This window comes from Lytechinus pictus, chromosome 7 (genome assembly GCF_037042905.1).
Source record: "Lytechinus pictus isolate F3 Inbred chromosome 7, Lp3.0, whole genome shotgun sequence".
NCBI classification, from domain to species: domain Eukaryota; kingdom Metazoa; phylum Echinodermata; class Echinoidea; order Temnopleuroida; family Toxopneustidae; genus Lytechinus; species Lytechinus pictus.
Genome location: NC_087251.1, coordinates 44308152 through 44324728, shown reverse-complemented (window position 1 = coordinate 44324728; position 16577 = coordinate 44308152). Strand labels below are relative to the sequence as shown.

Here is a 16577-nt window from a genome sequence, read left to right as displayed (position 1 = left end):
GCCATGATTAAGACTTAATTTCTGATATTAATTGAGTTTGATGTCTGAGTTTCTAATCTGATGTCCCATGTAATATGCATGCATGATATACATGATTAAGCATTTTTTTTTTAAAGCAGACACATGAATTTATGAAGTTTTGGGGGTATATGAACATGTATGAAATAATTCAAAGCTGTAAATAAATGGTTGTTTTTTCTTCAAAGATGCAATTCTAATTTAGGACTTGTTGAAAGATGTTATCATTATTATTTGTACGACAATGACGTTGATTCATGCAAGTGACAGGTGATGATTTCATGGAACAAATAATTGGTAATTTTCACCGATTATTGTTTATAAGCTACTGAAATCCTTGCATCTGATTGGCTCAGATCAGATTAGTCAGTGGCAATCACTGACTACATGTATTTGTTGCCTGAGCACTTCCAGGGGGCCGTTTCATAAAGTTGTTCGTAAGTTAAGAGCGACTGGTGATCCTTTCTTGCGCGCTGAATCATCGCTAATCATGCAATGGTGTGTACCATTTACTACAAGAAAGGATCACCAGTTGTTCTTAAAGGAGAATGAAACTCTTGGAGCAAGTTAGCTTTTGTGAAAGCAGCAAAATCAAAGAATAAGATCAACAAAACTTTGAGTAAAATAGGACTAGCAATAAAAGAGTTATGAGCATTTGAATGTCGAGATCACTAATGCTATGGAGATCCTCCCATTGGCAATGCGACTAAGATCTGTGATGTCACACACGTACAACTCTCCCATTTGGACACTGAAAATATACCCCAAAACATCTCTTTTTGCTCATTCTAATCATATGACAAACGATTCATCAATGATATAATGTTGTGAAACCTCTGTACTTGTCATCTCATAAAGAAAACACCTCACCTTGTGATAGACTCTATAAAAGTGAGAATATAAGTGAAATAAGTACTAAAGTAATGAGGGAGTTGTACGTGTGTGATATCACAGATCTTGGTCGCATTGCCGTTGGGAGGATCTACATGGCACTAGTGATCTCAATATTCGAATGCTCATAACTTTCTTATTATTCATTCAATCTTCCTCAAACTTTCAACAATATGTTTCTTTGATTTTTCTCTTTGATATGGATTCAGCTGGTTTCAAGGGTTTCATTCTCCTTTAAAGTCGCTCTTAACTTACGAACAGCTTTATGAAACACCCGCCTGGTTAACCAACTAACGATTAAATAAGAGATTTCAATTCTAATATGATTTTTAGAGCAGCCGGGATCGATTGATGTTCTTCATCACATGTGCTTGCATGGACTCTTCATGTTTTTTTCAGGAGGAAAAATAGTTATACTTATTTGTGCTATATACTATAACCAGGTCAGCTTACAAACTGCTGCAGATCTATGCATTTCTGCTGCAGACTGATTATAGAGGCCTACTAATTGTGGAAAACTCTGATGGGGTAAACAAGATGTACCTGCCAACTTGTTTTTTCTCTTGTTTTTCTCTTCAACCAGGAGGTACTTGGCTATCGCGTCGATTCGCAAGTCTCTCTCTATCTAGTGGCAGTGCTGGAGTACATCGCAGCAGATATTCTCAAGGTATGTAATCATGCTGGTTAGATATGTGATTTGTATTTCAATGTGTTATGGAGCCTGTTTTGAACTTTTCATAGGAATTTTGTCTGTGAGGGACTCATGTATTTTCTTTGGGTATTTGATGACAGCGTAAAAAGAAACTTTTCATTTCCAACATTTGTAATGAACAAAATATGTGGCGAAAAGTAAAAAAAAATGAAATAAAATTAAAAAAGATGTTATTCAAATGTTGAAAATAGATAGGCAATGGTGAATAGCTGAGCTAACATGTATGTGCTATTTTCTCCTCAAAAGAAATTTAGCTTCATAAGCCAATTTAAAAAAAAACTGTGTGTTGAATTCGTAAAGTTTTGGCAAAATAGACAACTTTGAAAACAAGCGTTGGATTGAGAAAAAAAGTGGTTCTTAGAAACATACTTCCGCAAAAAAAGGAAAGAAAAAAGAACTCATTCAGATGCAAGTTGTGAACTTATCCAATCACTTAAACCCACTTGCAAAAGCTTTGTACTTGGAAACAGTGGCTTGGCACTATGTCTGTGCATTCATTTTCTGGAACTTAGCAGGCATGATTAGGTGAGAATGTAGAGTGCTGCATGTAAAATGGATTGCTGTATGTCAAAGATGTTAAGAATAATTGCCCTTATAAAAAGTAGTTGAGTGCATTTCAAAGAACAGCGCATAATTTGCATCACGGTGAGACCTGCTAGTCTGGGGTTCCAACTACTTAAGGGATAGTCCGATGTATACTAGTTTGGAGTAAGGTCTCTCTGGGGATTTCAAAATGAGGCTGTTATTTCTCCCTTTCTCTTTCAATCTTCAATATTTCTGAGAATGTTGCTAATTAAATGGCAAAGTTGATTGATCAAGTGTCAAACTTTCTTATTAATGTGTATTTAATTTCTCTTTTGCTATTGCAGCTTTTCTGCTAATGGAAACAAGTGGGTCATAGAAATTGTGAAAACGTACTAAGTATCAAGTATGCCCAATGCATATTGATGAATTGATGAATTTAATTTCTTACTTTGGTGATGATGGGACAAATTTCCTCAGTAATTTCAGTGTCTGCTTGACAGCAGCAATTGCAATGCAAGGTTCTGAAATTCAAAGATAAAAACATGTTGTAAATGAAAATAACATGTTAACTACAATTTTTATAATCTTGATTGTGTATTGTGCTAAAAAAAAACTTTTCACTTCAAGAAATACCACTTTATTTGTTGATAATGGTGTACTAAAAATAATAATAGATAAGATTTATATAGCGTCTTTTCCAAAAGTCACATTTAAAGTTTCCGGTATCCTAAGAATGGGGGTTAATGCAGATAATAAATATTAATACATTATATCACTCTACATTATTCCTACTTTGAATTTGCTGCACTGGCTCCCTATCAAACATTGGATAATGTGAGATATTTTGCTGCTCGCTTTTCATCGCATTCATGGACTAGCCCTCCAATACAATTTTCTATCAATTATTATTTACTCCAAAGTTGTTCATCAACATCTGTTTTTTTCTTGTGGAATGGTCTTCCTGAAAACATCAAAGCATGCATTGCATCTTTTAAAATTTTGCTCAAAACATCTCTATTTATTTTCTTAAATTTGCTTTTCATGGTGGACTTGGTGCTTTATATGTTACATTACTATATCTTTGTTGTTCTTTTCTTGTTGATAGTTGGCAGGCAACTATGTGAAGAACATCTGTCATGGCAATATCAGTCTACAAGACATAAAAGTTGCCATGTGTGCTGATAAGGTAAGGTTTATACTTTTATGACTTCAGTCAACAGACATTAATGCTTTTCTATTTCTAACATATCAAAGAAATTTAAAGTGTTTATTGTTATTTTTTGGTCAGCATGAAAACTTTGCAACTACAGTGCAGTATCTTGTTTTTAGCGTAGTAGACTTTCATAATTGAGATTTTAATAACTTCCCTAGAAAGAAGGAAGGATATATCATTTTAAGAATACCCAAGATGCATTTCGTTTATTTATCTGTTTGTAGCCATTTGCAAAAGTCATAATGATGTAGTGATCTCAGAGCATCAAATTTAGCACAATAGCAGAATGTCTTAAATGTGTCTGTTTTGAAATCACCAAATGGTATACACTTGTCATCATGGTAACAACAAGAAAACAAGTCTACTATCACCACAATTATTATAATCCAAGCGTTGGTATAAAGGAGGATTAGACGAGTTACTTGCACATTGACTTTTACATGTTGGGAGTTGCTGTCTGTACCATAATGTAAACATACTTTGCTATATGTTTTGTTCAAAGAGAAAGATGATTATGATGTTTGTGGTGGTGGTTGTGATGATGGTGGTGGTTGTGATGATAATGATGATGATGAAAGTGGTGATGGTGATGATGATGGTGATGATGGTGATGATGATGGATGATGATGAAAGTGGTGGTGGTGATGATGATGATGATTTTGATGATGGTGATGATGATGATGATGATGATGGTGATGATGAAGAAGAGGAGGATGATGATGATGGTGATGATGATGATGATGATGATGATGATGACAATGACAATGATGATCATAATGTTAGTGATGATGACAGTAATGGTGATGATGATGTTGGTGTTGTGGATTAGAGAAAATGAATAGAAAAACAAGAAGGGGAAGGGTCCAATATTTTTTTTAACAAGTTTTTCATTTAAATTACAAAATCTTATTTATGTCTCCAATAATGATAATCATAGTAGTGATAATGATGGAAAGGGCACAATATTTTTTAACTAGTTTTTCAATTTCAAAATTTGAATGGTAATAATAAAAACATTATCACCAATTTATTATGTAATTAAAAATAATCCACCATCATGAAGGTAATCTAGCTCTTGGTATTTAGGAGGATTAGACGAATACATAGACATTGACCTTTAAGCAAATGTCAGATGTTGGTAGGTGCTCTATCCACATCAGAGTGGAAACATATTGCATAAGCAGAAAGAAGATGATGATGGTGGTGATGATGGTGGTGATGATGATGATGATGGTGATGATGGTGATGATGATGATGATGACACGATGATGATGATCATGTTGATGATTATGGTGGTGGTGGTGTTTGTGATGATGATGAAGATATTGATGATGGTGGTGGTGATGAAGAGGATGATGACAATGATGATGGTAACAATATTTAAAAGGAGAATGAAGATAACTATGTCAATGATATCGATAATGATGATAATGTGATGATGATGAAGATGATGATGAGGATGATGGTGATGATGATGACGATGACGATGATGATGGTGGTGATGGTGGTAGTGGTGGTGGTGATGACAAGTATCGGGAAAAAAAAAGAAAGGAATAGGTACAATATTTCTTTTATTTACAATCTTTGACAATGAAACTGATGATGGTTGTGGAAATCGATGATAATGAAAATTATGACAATGGCAATCATTAGGATGATGGTGGGATGTGATAATAATGTGGTGTTTGAGGAGGAGAATGTACGGGATCATGATGGTGATATTGACTGCGCTAGCAATGATGATGATGGAAAGTTTCAATGGCAATAAAATTTCATGAACGTTCGAGCACCCGATCAAGGTAGCCGTGCTAAAGCCAAGGTAATAAAAACATTATCATGTGAAGCATGGACCGCTGGGAGAACAGTTTTCAGAACTGAAGTGGCTACCCTAGATAAAATATGACATTATTCTTATTATTAATGATAATTATAAGTAGCAATAATGGTTTGAAAGATGAGCAGAATGATGTATATACATGTGTATTATTCAAGATGTTTCTTTATTCTATGAATGCAACAGGTGTTGATGGAGATGTTCTGCCAGGATGACGATGACGCAACTGCAATGTCATCTCTGAGTCTGGAAGATGAACAAGACAGCAGGACGGGGACGCTAACTTACGATGAGATCGTCAAGGACCTGATCATGGAGGAGACTCAGTATGTCCGAGATCTCAACCTCATCATCAAAGTCTTCAGGAAGATATTCGTTGATGCACCACAACACTTTATAGAAGAAGTAATAAAACTGGTGACATTTTTAATTGTTTCCAAGTAGAAAAAATATCTCCTTCATGTATTATTGTACATCATACAAAGGAATAAATATATATATATTGGTTTCTTTTCTTTTATTATGACACAGGCTTTCAAGAACCTAATTTAACTGGAGCATGATTGAGCATAGGAAATAAAAACATTTTTTTTTTCATTTTAGTGACTTCTTCCTGTCTCAAATTGGGGGCCGTTAATAAAGCTGTTCATAAGTTACGAGCGACTTCCAGGACGTCTGGTGATCCTTTCTTTCACGCTAAACCATCGCCAATGAATATTTTGATGTATACATACCATTTATCACAAGAAAGGATCACCAGTCGTTCTTAAAGTCACCCTCAACTTACGAGAAGCTTTATGAAATGGCCCCTGGTTTCATAGACATGGGCATTACTGTTTCAACTGATCAGTTATAGTACTTGTGGCAATGTTTTTCCAGTGAGCTATATCCATTATAGAGTCAGTGAGATGATGGGATGGTAAGGGGGAAAAGGGTATACAAAAATACAATGTTGTGGTTTAAATAATTATTTTTTAACAAAAGCTTCATTGAATTTTCCCTGAATATCTAGCTGACTTTAGACTTTTTACATGCTAAATCTCTGACAATTTATTTTCATATATTTTGAAAAAAAAATAGCTTGAGCCCTTGCTGCACTTAATCCATTTTTTTTTGCAGTGGGGGGGGGGGGGGAAATAGCGCAGTATATCTTGTTTCTAATACTGCCCATTTTGCATTCTTGCTGCACTTGCTCATTTTTTTTTTTTTGGGGGGGGGGGGTGGGGAATAGCGCACTATATCCCAACACATATTGATGAATTAATGAATACATTTCTCTCGAATCTCGATTGCAGGACGTGGACGCCATCTTTGGTAACATCCTAGACATCTATCAGTTGACGGTATCTTTCTTGGGTCTCCTGGAAGATGCCATGGAGATGCTGGATGATAGTAACTCATTCCTTGGTATTGGAGAGTGCTTTGAGGAGATGGCTGAGGTAGGTTGCTTCATCCCTGCTTAAGGAGATCCACTGGTCACCTCTATTCCAACATATGCGGTTTAAACGCTGCTTAGGGCTACAAAATTCTTAATCATTTGACACCAGTACAGCTTATTAACCCTCACCCCCTCGTAAATTTTGTTTAATTACTGACACCAGCAGACTCTCCTCTGCTGAAAAACGATTTGCTGTCAAGACTAAGAATGCCATCACTCTTCCTGTAAGAAATACTTCCAGTAATCCTGGCTTCGAATCTTCCCTTAAAACATACCATTTTTCTCTTTCTTTTTTTTCTGTTTATTTTGAAAGGACTAATTGTAATTTTTATTGTGAATGTGATGAGTATTTTTCATACTTTGTACACACCATGGTACTTCCTGTTTTTAGTGCCTCTAAATATTCATAATTATTGTTATTATTATTATTACCCTTCTTTAAAAGAAGAGAAGGAAGATTGTGAGTGATCCAAATATTTCACACAATTCGTTTGATAGTTTGGAACTTAAGCAATGATTAGAAGATCCGACTGTCGGGGTTAGCAGGTTTGCATTAGTCTCACTTCAGCTGTTTCACTGTTTCATTCCAACTTTACAGGCTGAAGAATTTGAGGTGTATAGTCCCTATGCTGCACGGATCCTGAGTGACGACTGTAGGAATACAATACAGAGACTTGTAGCAAAGCCAGAAGTAGCTGAATACCTTCAAGTAAGTAATTTCAAGTTTCTTAAGCATGCTGTGTTGGGGAGGCATTTGATGAAACAAATATGCCAGTGGTTTCCACTAAAGTTTTGCTATAAGCTACTAAAATCTTTGTATCTGTTTGGCTCAGAGCAATTAGTCAGGGATTCTCCATGAAACACTTGAAGCCATATTCATCAAGGTTCAAGCTAAGAGTATCCAATTTGTCTTCGAGTAGTATGGGAAACTTCCTGAAAATTTCATGATTTCAACGTGAAAACAAATGCACATAGCCAAGATTGGTAGGAGGTGTGTAGCTGCAAAAGCCTTCATATGGTCTGGCACTAGATGATGATGGCGATGAAAAGATTCATTTATAGGATGGAAAATATCTGGGATCAAACTTGTAATTATCTTTCCTTTCCAATGCTTTCATGAGAAGAGGCACAAATAACCATAATTGACTAGAATGACAAAAAGAAACAGTTGTGGTAACGATCTCAAAATGAGTTTGAACATAATCTAATAAAATGACCACCCAAATGTTTGTATGTATAAATAAAAATATTCGTCAATTGGCTCTGGAAAAAATGTTATAAAATAAGCACGGAATGTCGGGTAATACACATATTCCTTTTTGTGTTTAATAGATATCATAATTTTTCAGCTAAGATTTATGTTAATATAGTGGTAATTAACCTTGATTTTAAAGGCTTTCTCATGTAATAATTGTTTGCTGCAATTACTGTTTGTAAAGTGACACATAACTTTACGTGACAGGGATGTATAATTTAGTATATAAGTCATGCATAACCAAAGAAGGTATATATATATCGAAATTCAAGGATCTGTTATTTCGATGTTGAATGTATTTTTTTCCATCATAAAAGACCACAAATAGTAGGGGGGACATTTCATATTGTGTCCCCCCCTTTCCAAATGGTAGGGGGATGCGTGCCCCCTGTCCCCCCTGGGATTTCCGCCCATGTGCATAACTTACTAATGGCAATATGAAAGCCCCCCCACCTGGTCTTTAAACGAGACACCTTTGCAGCAATGTATTTGAATTCACTAACGATGACTTGTATTTTATATCCAGGAGCACAACATTCGTGATGCCGTATCTTACGTCTTACCTAAGCTTCTACTAGAACCTATCTACCACTGTATACACTACTTTGACTCCTTGAAGGTAAGCAATCCACCAAAAACTCATCCTTAAATACTTCACTTTTGGTAATTTAGAATATTCAGTTGTCAATAGGAATGTTAGAACAGCTGAGAAACCATTTGATACAGAAAACTTGTCAGAACTTTCATCAGAAGGCTGAAGCTTTAACAATCCGCTCATTTTGATGAAGCTTCAATAGGATTTCTCACAACCAAAACTTGATTTTTTTTACAATTTTTACCTGGTGGATGTTTCATAAAGCTGTTCGTAAAGTTACGCACAAGTTTACGAATGACTGGAACATGATATATCACTTGGCATGAGAAAGGGTTACCAGTTGTGCGTAAAGTCATCCGTATCTTATGAACAGCTTTATGAAACACCCACCCGAAGTGATTACTTAATTGAACGGAAGCAGCCATATATATCCATCCCTTTCAATAAACAAAGTACTGAATATAAACCGAGAACATGTCCCTTTTTCTTTTTAGTGATTCTGCAATATGGTTTCCCCACATCCAAGATTATTATGTAATCAAAATGATTTTCTTTGTCATTTACTGAGAAAATATTCAAAGATTAACAGATTGATTGCAAATTCATCCATGTAATCTGTGCACGTTAGGTCGTAGAGTTCAGTTGAGAATAGGGTTTTTGAAAGGAAAATACCTGGGGAACGGTAAGACCGTCCTAAGATTAAGAGCATATTTTTGTCAACACTTTTTGTCATTTCAGTTATTATTAAAGACCTCACCTAATGAGGAGGAACAAGAAAAATTCAAACAAGTGAGTTGGATAATTATTTGTCTAATCCTCTAATATTCCTGCTCTAATAAGTCTCAACAACCCCTTTCGTATATGCTCTATCTGTGCTTTGGGTCACTTATGTATACTGTATGGTTTGCACCATTATTTAATCTTTATATATGTGTGGACGGGCATGAATGTTTGTTTAATTTTCTTTCATTCGAGGATACATACATACATGATATCTGGTAGATGGGACTGTATTTATCTGTCATGTGTTTAAAAGGGAATTTCATCTTAACAGGTTGGTCATGATAAAAACAGAAAGTTCCAAAAAACATGTTTATGAAGGTAAAGCCAAAACACATCGAATAATTACAGGGTTACGGATTTTTAAAAGTTCTATTTGATTATGTGACTTTTTTTTTTTCAAAAACAGAAAATAAACTTGTGTCATCTGTGCATTCAACGTTTCATCAAACATTGTTTGATACATTCCTTTGTGAAGAAAATATTTTCAGTCATGAAGTCATTGAATGCATTAATGAATAATTGCAGTTGCTCGCACATGACATCACAAAATGAAAACTTTGAAAATTCATAGATGGATTTCATCAAACCTTGATCTATATTTTGCTCTCACATTTCTCCTGTTTTTATTCGAACCAGCCTAATTTTAGGATGGACTTTCGTCTTAAAATCAAGCACTATCTGTATTCATGTGTTGTTTTGCACCACATACATATCATCCATCTTCTTTTTTTTTTATAATAACCATCATATCCACTGACAGTTGTTGGGGGGTGGGGAGGTTCACTTCTAATCAAGCCGTTTCTGTTTAAAAAGTTTTTGATTGATTTTCCTTTTTAGCACATGGTTTGTTGATTTGGCAGTGATTGCTACAGCAACCAAGAAAAACTATTTTTGGAGTAGATTAAGTTATGTGTCTTTATTTAGCCCCTCAAATATATGTGCAGTCATCATTTTAAGCACATAGATAGATTATTAATTAAAATGTTTGTAATGCTTATTCTCACCCCCTCTTTCATACTGTTTTACCACACTCTTGCTCCTCCTCCCGTTCTCTCCTCATTTTTCATAAGCTGTTTTGAATAAAGCTTCACATATTAATCCATTCCGGTATCATGACTGCACCACAGTGTAATATAATTTTGCATACCTTTGTATCACACAATGCTTGGAGCCTATACTATCTTTCATTCGTGCATTCCATCATTTATTCCACCATCACCATGTTAAAATCATAAAAGAAAGTTTTATATGCTTCTATTAGGTCTTTTTATCCAGGAAATATGCGTGTCATTCAGATAATATTGTAGTTTCTTGGTTTATATTCTCCTTAAAAGTAGGTTTTTTAGTATGTGCCAAAGTAAAAGAAATTAGTCATATAAAGCATTTCAAGTTAACTCACGCTCATACTGCTGTATTACTCGTATACGCATGATTTTTAACATCATATAGAAGCATTGATACCCTCATGAGTTAGAGTGATTGTTACACTTTGTTCGTATTTTAAAAATTTGTCATTTTGGTTCTTGGAAATGGTCTAAACGTATGGTTTATAGTGTAAAAATACTAGTACAAAAAGTTTCAAAAAGATATATATATCTACAGGAACTATTTTAAAACTTTGGCGATGTAAACCAAGTTTGAAAATGAATGAGGGTTGGTTCCAATGACGATGTGTATAGAGCGAGTCTGTAATACAACACATAAACTCTGGATGAACCCAGCATGAATGTACAGTGCAGCTAATAAATAATGGTGTGTGCTTTATAGGAGTTGCTCACAGCAGAAGATGGTCAACACAGCCGACCGACTTTTTGAGTTTGAGAAAACTGGGCAAAAGCTAAATGCATCTCAGAGACAGTTATCAAAATCAGGCAAATGAATTGCTACTGAATTAAAGTTTTTCATCCTATATTGTGGTGTGTTTCAGGGTTTTTGAGGACAAATACAAGCACTCATACACATGTTTCATCTTCGTTTTGGAATTTTTTAAATCAGCTGCTCACAAAGTGAAATGTTCCCTTTAATTTCAACATTAGTGGTGATTGGTATGATTGATTGATTGATTGATAAAAAAATAAACGACACTATCAACACATGCGTGTCATATAAGTGTCGGACAGTTAATCTGGAAAGGTTACTATAATACAGTACAAATTACCCTCATGCAACTTTACAAAGAAACAGGATTATAAATTAATAATTATCAGTAATAAATTAATACGTTAACTACTTCCCCGGGATAACTTCCCTACTCTTTACGAAAAGAGGAGTAGGTTTTTTAACGTGCAAATGGTGTGGTGATTGGTATGAGTTTATTTCCTATGGTAAGGTAATAAGATTTGAATATTAATTATAACTCCAATCATTCCAATATGCTGGCCATTCCTTTGGAATATCAATAAACATCCAAGAGATATCCCCAATATATCTTGTCTCACTACTTTCGAAAATTCACTGAAATACTGGTTATTCACACAAGCTTTTAACTAATTATAATTCTTTCCCCCTTTTTGATTAGGTTTCCTTTTGTTTCCCACTTTCTTTACTGCGCCATGAACATTTTTTGTGCTGGATACCGGCACATTACAAATGTCCATATCATCATCATCGCCATCATCATTATTATTATTGATATTCTTCATTTTATTCAACTTTTCATATATTTTTGTCAATGCAACCAGGCATCCCATCTTCTGAAGAGCTTGCAAGCAGAGCTAGACAGAATATGTGCCGGTCACTTGCCAAAAAGGAAGACGGGGTAAGTATAATCTGTATTTGGTCTTTCGCCACAGTAATAGATACATGATAATGAAGACATAGTCAATAATAATAATAATGCCTCCTCTGCCCATAGTTTGAAACTCCTGCACTACTGATGTCATTGTTAAGGAGAATGAAACCCTTGAAACCAGCTGAATCCTTATCAAAGAGAAAAATCAAAGAAACATATTGTTGAAAGTTTGAGGAAGATTGAATGAATAATAAGAAAGTTATGAGCATTTGAATATTGAGATCACTAATGCCATGTAGATACTCCATTGGCAATGCGACCAAGATCTGTGATGTCACACACGTACAACTCCCTCATTACTTTAGTTCTTATTTCACTTATATTCACACTTTTATAGAGTCTATCACAAGGTGAGGTGTTCTCTTTATGAGAGGACAAGTACAGAGGTTTCACAACATTATATCATTGATGAATCGTTTGTCATATGATTAGAATGAGCAAAAAGAGATATTTTGGGGTATTTTTTCAGTGTCCAAAAGGGGAGAGTTGTTCATCTGTGACATCATAGATCTTGGTCGCATTGCCAATGGGAGGATCTCCATAGCATTAGTGATCTCGACATTCAAATGCTCGTAACTCTTCTATTGCTAGTCCTATTTTACTCAAACTTTTGTTGATCTTATTCTTTGATTTTTCTGCTTTCACAAAAGCTAACTTGCTCCAAGAGTTTCATTCTCCTTTAAATTTGTTTTTTACTGTGGGTAGCCAAATATATTGAAACACTAAAGGCCCGTATTCTGAAGTTAGGTCTAACTTAGACCATGGTCTAACTCTGTGCTAAAATTATGGAGAGCCAAGAACTCAAAATTTTTGTTTACATTGTATATTTCAGATGTTTACTGTTTTGTTTCCATTTACTTTCATAATGAAGGAAAAAAAAATCAGTTATCATTCCCAGCAGTTATGAATGATTTGAGTGTCAAGTAAGTTAATAAATTGAATCTGTACTAATACAGATTTGTGCCACAATTGGCTATCCATAGCTAAACTACAACTTTAAACCAGGGTTTAATTTAAACCCGAGACCAGAATACGGGCCTATGCTGTGGCCCTCATTGTTCTGTTCTTGTGCTTTGATGGTTCAGAAAACTATTACCCTTACTATTCCCAGACCTTGTTTAGAATTTGAATACCAAAATAATAATAAATTGATAATGTGTTGTTATTGGTTTGTGCCACATTTGGCATTTGTAAGTAAATGAATTTGCTCTGGATGCAAGGATTTGCAGGTGATTATAACAATTTTCAGTGAAAAACACTCGACATTTGCTTTATGAAAAACACAAAATTCTTGCTTTCTTTCATGAAGAAACCATGTCACGTTGGCTTATTAAAAACAAAACAAAAAAATATGAAAGAAGACTATAAATGAAGGTTTGATGAAAATCCATCAATTAATAGCAATTATATGAATTTCTAAAGTTTGGGCACTTCCCGAAAGATCTTTTGTGGGAGAGGTTTCATGAAGCCCCTTGTTGGCAATTGTCACTGGCAAATTTGCTCTCAACCATTCAGATGGAAGGATTTCAGTAGCTTATAACAATCATTATTGAAAATCACTGACTTTTTGTGGTCTATTTCCAATTGGTCTAATGCAAATTCGTCCAATTACCAGTTCATCTACTATCATTTGGTCTACCATCAGTTCGTCCACTACCACATGGTCCAATTGCCATTTCTTCCATTTACCATTTGGTCTAATTGGATTAAGTGTTAATTGGGTGAAATGAATTAAAACAAAATGGGAATTAGACCAACTGGTTACAAGACAAAATGGTCCTAGACGAACTTAGTGATTAGACGAAGTGATTATTGCACCAAATGGTTATTGGACGAAATGGCTGTTAGGCGAAGTGTTGATGGACGGAATGGCATTAGACTAAATGAAGGTAGACCATGTGATAAGTGGACGAATCAGCAGTTTACCCTTTTTGTTACATGTACGGCTCCCTCGTAGTGGGATGCAAGGATCCGCCTTAACACCAAGGTCTGGCTTTTTCTCTCTTTGTCACAGGAGGGAGTCCTCGTTGAGGTTTCACCGCAGGTTAGCGTCGAGACAGGTCTGCATCCAGCGTATGAACGAGATCCAGAAGAACATTGAAGGATGGGAGGGGAGGGATATCAGTGAGCTGTGTAACGAGTTCATCATGGAAGGCAACGTCGGCAAGGTTCACACGGGCAAGAACAAGAAGGTAGGATCTCTGTCTTTGATACTATTGTGGCCATTCTTGGTCACGTGTGTGACAGGAATTATGACAAATCGTGACTTTAATTAGTTATTGATCTAACAATTTTTGAGATTTATAACTAATCATGATTATGATGATTTTGAAAATTTCATTTCATTTTGAAATTCACAGGAATTTCAAAATGAAATTGGAACTCTCAAAATCATGCTTTTTTGTGAAGTCACACACGTGACCCACTTTTTTTACCTCTGACCGTGAACCTGCATAATGGAGACAGCAAAAAATATTTCCAAATGAAAGCTGACTAAACATGTTAATGTTAGATAACCTTTGAATTACTAAATCTCTAAAAAAATTGATTTAAAACTAATTAAAGTCAAGATTTGTCATAATTTCTGTCACACACACATGACCAAGAATGGCCCAATGTCTCCAATTTGGGGGTAAAGCAAGAAAATTGCAATTTTGGAGTCCCCAAATCATTCATATGCAGAAATGCCAACTGTTCTCTCTTTTTTTTCAGTATTTTATCTTCTTTTATTTTTAAATATAAGTGCTGTAGGTTTTATGAAAAATACATTTTTTTCTCAAAGTCCTATTGTATACATGTCTATTATAGGAAGTTGAATATACTCTTTTTTTCACCACAGATCTTTTTTCTAAATCCCTCAAAATACTGCAATTCTATTTTATGGGGCCGGCATCCCTGCATATGTGTTCCAATTGAAAACAAACTTGCCATTGATTGCTGCTTTGCTTTTTGCATCAATGCGTGTAAACTGATTTGCTGCAGCTAGAATTAACCTTTCAACTGTTAAATTGCAGCAGAAGTTTGCAAATGTATTCTTGCAGTGTCCCCTTGATAAAAGTTATTGGCCTCTTAAAAAAATCATCAAGTTGGTGCAGGCGTGGGTTGATCAGTCATGGAATACTCTGTGGATAACTTGCTGGGCTAGCACCACGAGCATCTTTGGATGGTGCTTGTGCTCTATGAACCATGCCATAGATCGTGTTGGTGTTGGTGTTGTAGTTGTCATTGGTGTTGGTGTTGTGCTGTTGTTGGTGTTAGTGGTGGTGGTGTATAATTATTATCACAGACTGCATATTTGCAACAAGAAGTAGTGAAGATGTATTTTTACAACATTTTTTCTGGTGAATTATTCCCTAATACGTTTATCTAGCTATTAGACTAAATTGCGACGACACCTATCTTTTCAGTGTCTCTACTGAAAGAGCTATATTAGTGTCAAATCCATGGTATAACAAAAGGATCGTGGTTGGTTTCTTATTGCAATGTTGTATCAGTAATAACAATATTTTTTTATTATTTTTTTTTCCAGCCAAACACAGAGAGGCACATATTCCTGTTTGATAGTATGATAGTATGCTGCAAGGTGAACACAAGGCGGTCAGTCTCGAGCTCGTCGCCAGAGTACCGCTTCAAGGAGCGGTACTACCTCAGGAAGATCAAGGTCGTTGATAAGCACGATGGTGACGGTAAGTTACATGGTGATAGGCTCTTGTGAGGTGAAACACAAGGCCGTCTGTTTCGGCCCTTCATTGAGGTCATGCACTGTATGCAATTATAAGTAAAGAAATTTAGAGTGTGCTTGTTTATTCTTCCTCTAAATCTAACCTTTTTACCAATTTATCACTCTCTCACTTCAAAATCTTTCTTTCACCCTCTTTCCCTCTTTTTTTTTCTTTCTATGACCCTCAATCTCTCTCTCTATCTCTCTCGTCTTCTGACTGCCAGCCACTCTCTTTGTGTTTCTTATCTTGATTTTTGGTCTGTTTTGTCATAACCTTTGTGTCATTCTCTCTCTCTTTTAAAACGCGATGTTTTTTTGGTTTTTGTCTTTTGCACAGATGTGAAGAATTCATTTGAGATTGAGGTCAAAGACTCGCCGCAAACGATAGTTTTCTTTGCCAAGAGTGCAGAAGAGAAAACAAGTTGGATGGAGGCATTAATAACTCTGTTACACAGAAGGTAATATTCATAGTATTATTTGCCAAGTCATGTGCCAGAAAACGGATGGTTTACTTACAAAAAATATTTGTGTGTTTGCCAAACAGCTTCTTGCCATGAAATGGCATGATTTGTTTTGAACTATAAACATCTTGTAAAATTAAATGCCAAAGTTCAATTATTACATTTGGACTTTACTGCAAATTGTTTATAGATACAGCATTAATAAATTTCATATCTTTTACTCTGTATTCGAGCATCTTTTAAATGATTTGGAATAAGACTAAATTGTTGAGAACCTAACATACATAGCCCAAACACATAAGCTGGAGCCTCATGGAAAGGTCAATACTCTCTTCTCTTT

At 35.3% G+C, this 16577-nt stretch overlaps 1 protein-coding gene across 1 annotated transcript in view; it reads left to right on the top strand.

Moving 5' to 3' along the window:
- LOC129264170 (son of sevenless homolog 2-like) overlaps nt 1-16577 on the top strand; it is a 47143-nt gene that overhangs the window by 8578 nt on the left and 21988 nt on the right. Inside the window, exons 2-12 of the mRNA XM_064102830.1 lie at nt 1493-1576; nt 3252-3332; nt 5380-5598; nt 6489-6632; nt 7230-7340; nt 8413-8505; nt 9220-9270; nt 11946-12022; nt 14070-14247; nt 15585-15741; nt 16114-16234. Of these exons, the coding sequence (XP_063958900.1) occupies nt 1493-1576; nt 3252-3332; nt 5380-5598; nt 6489-6632; nt 7230-7340; nt 8413-8505; nt 9220-9270; nt 11946-12022; nt 14070-14247; nt 15585-15741; nt 16114-16234 (1316 nt within the window). The remainder of the gene's footprint in view (nt 1-1492; nt 1577-3251; nt 3333-5379; nt 5599-6488; nt 6633-7229; nt 7341-8412; nt 8506-9219; nt 9271-11945; nt 12023-14069; nt 14248-15584; nt 15742-16113; nt 16235-16577) is intronic.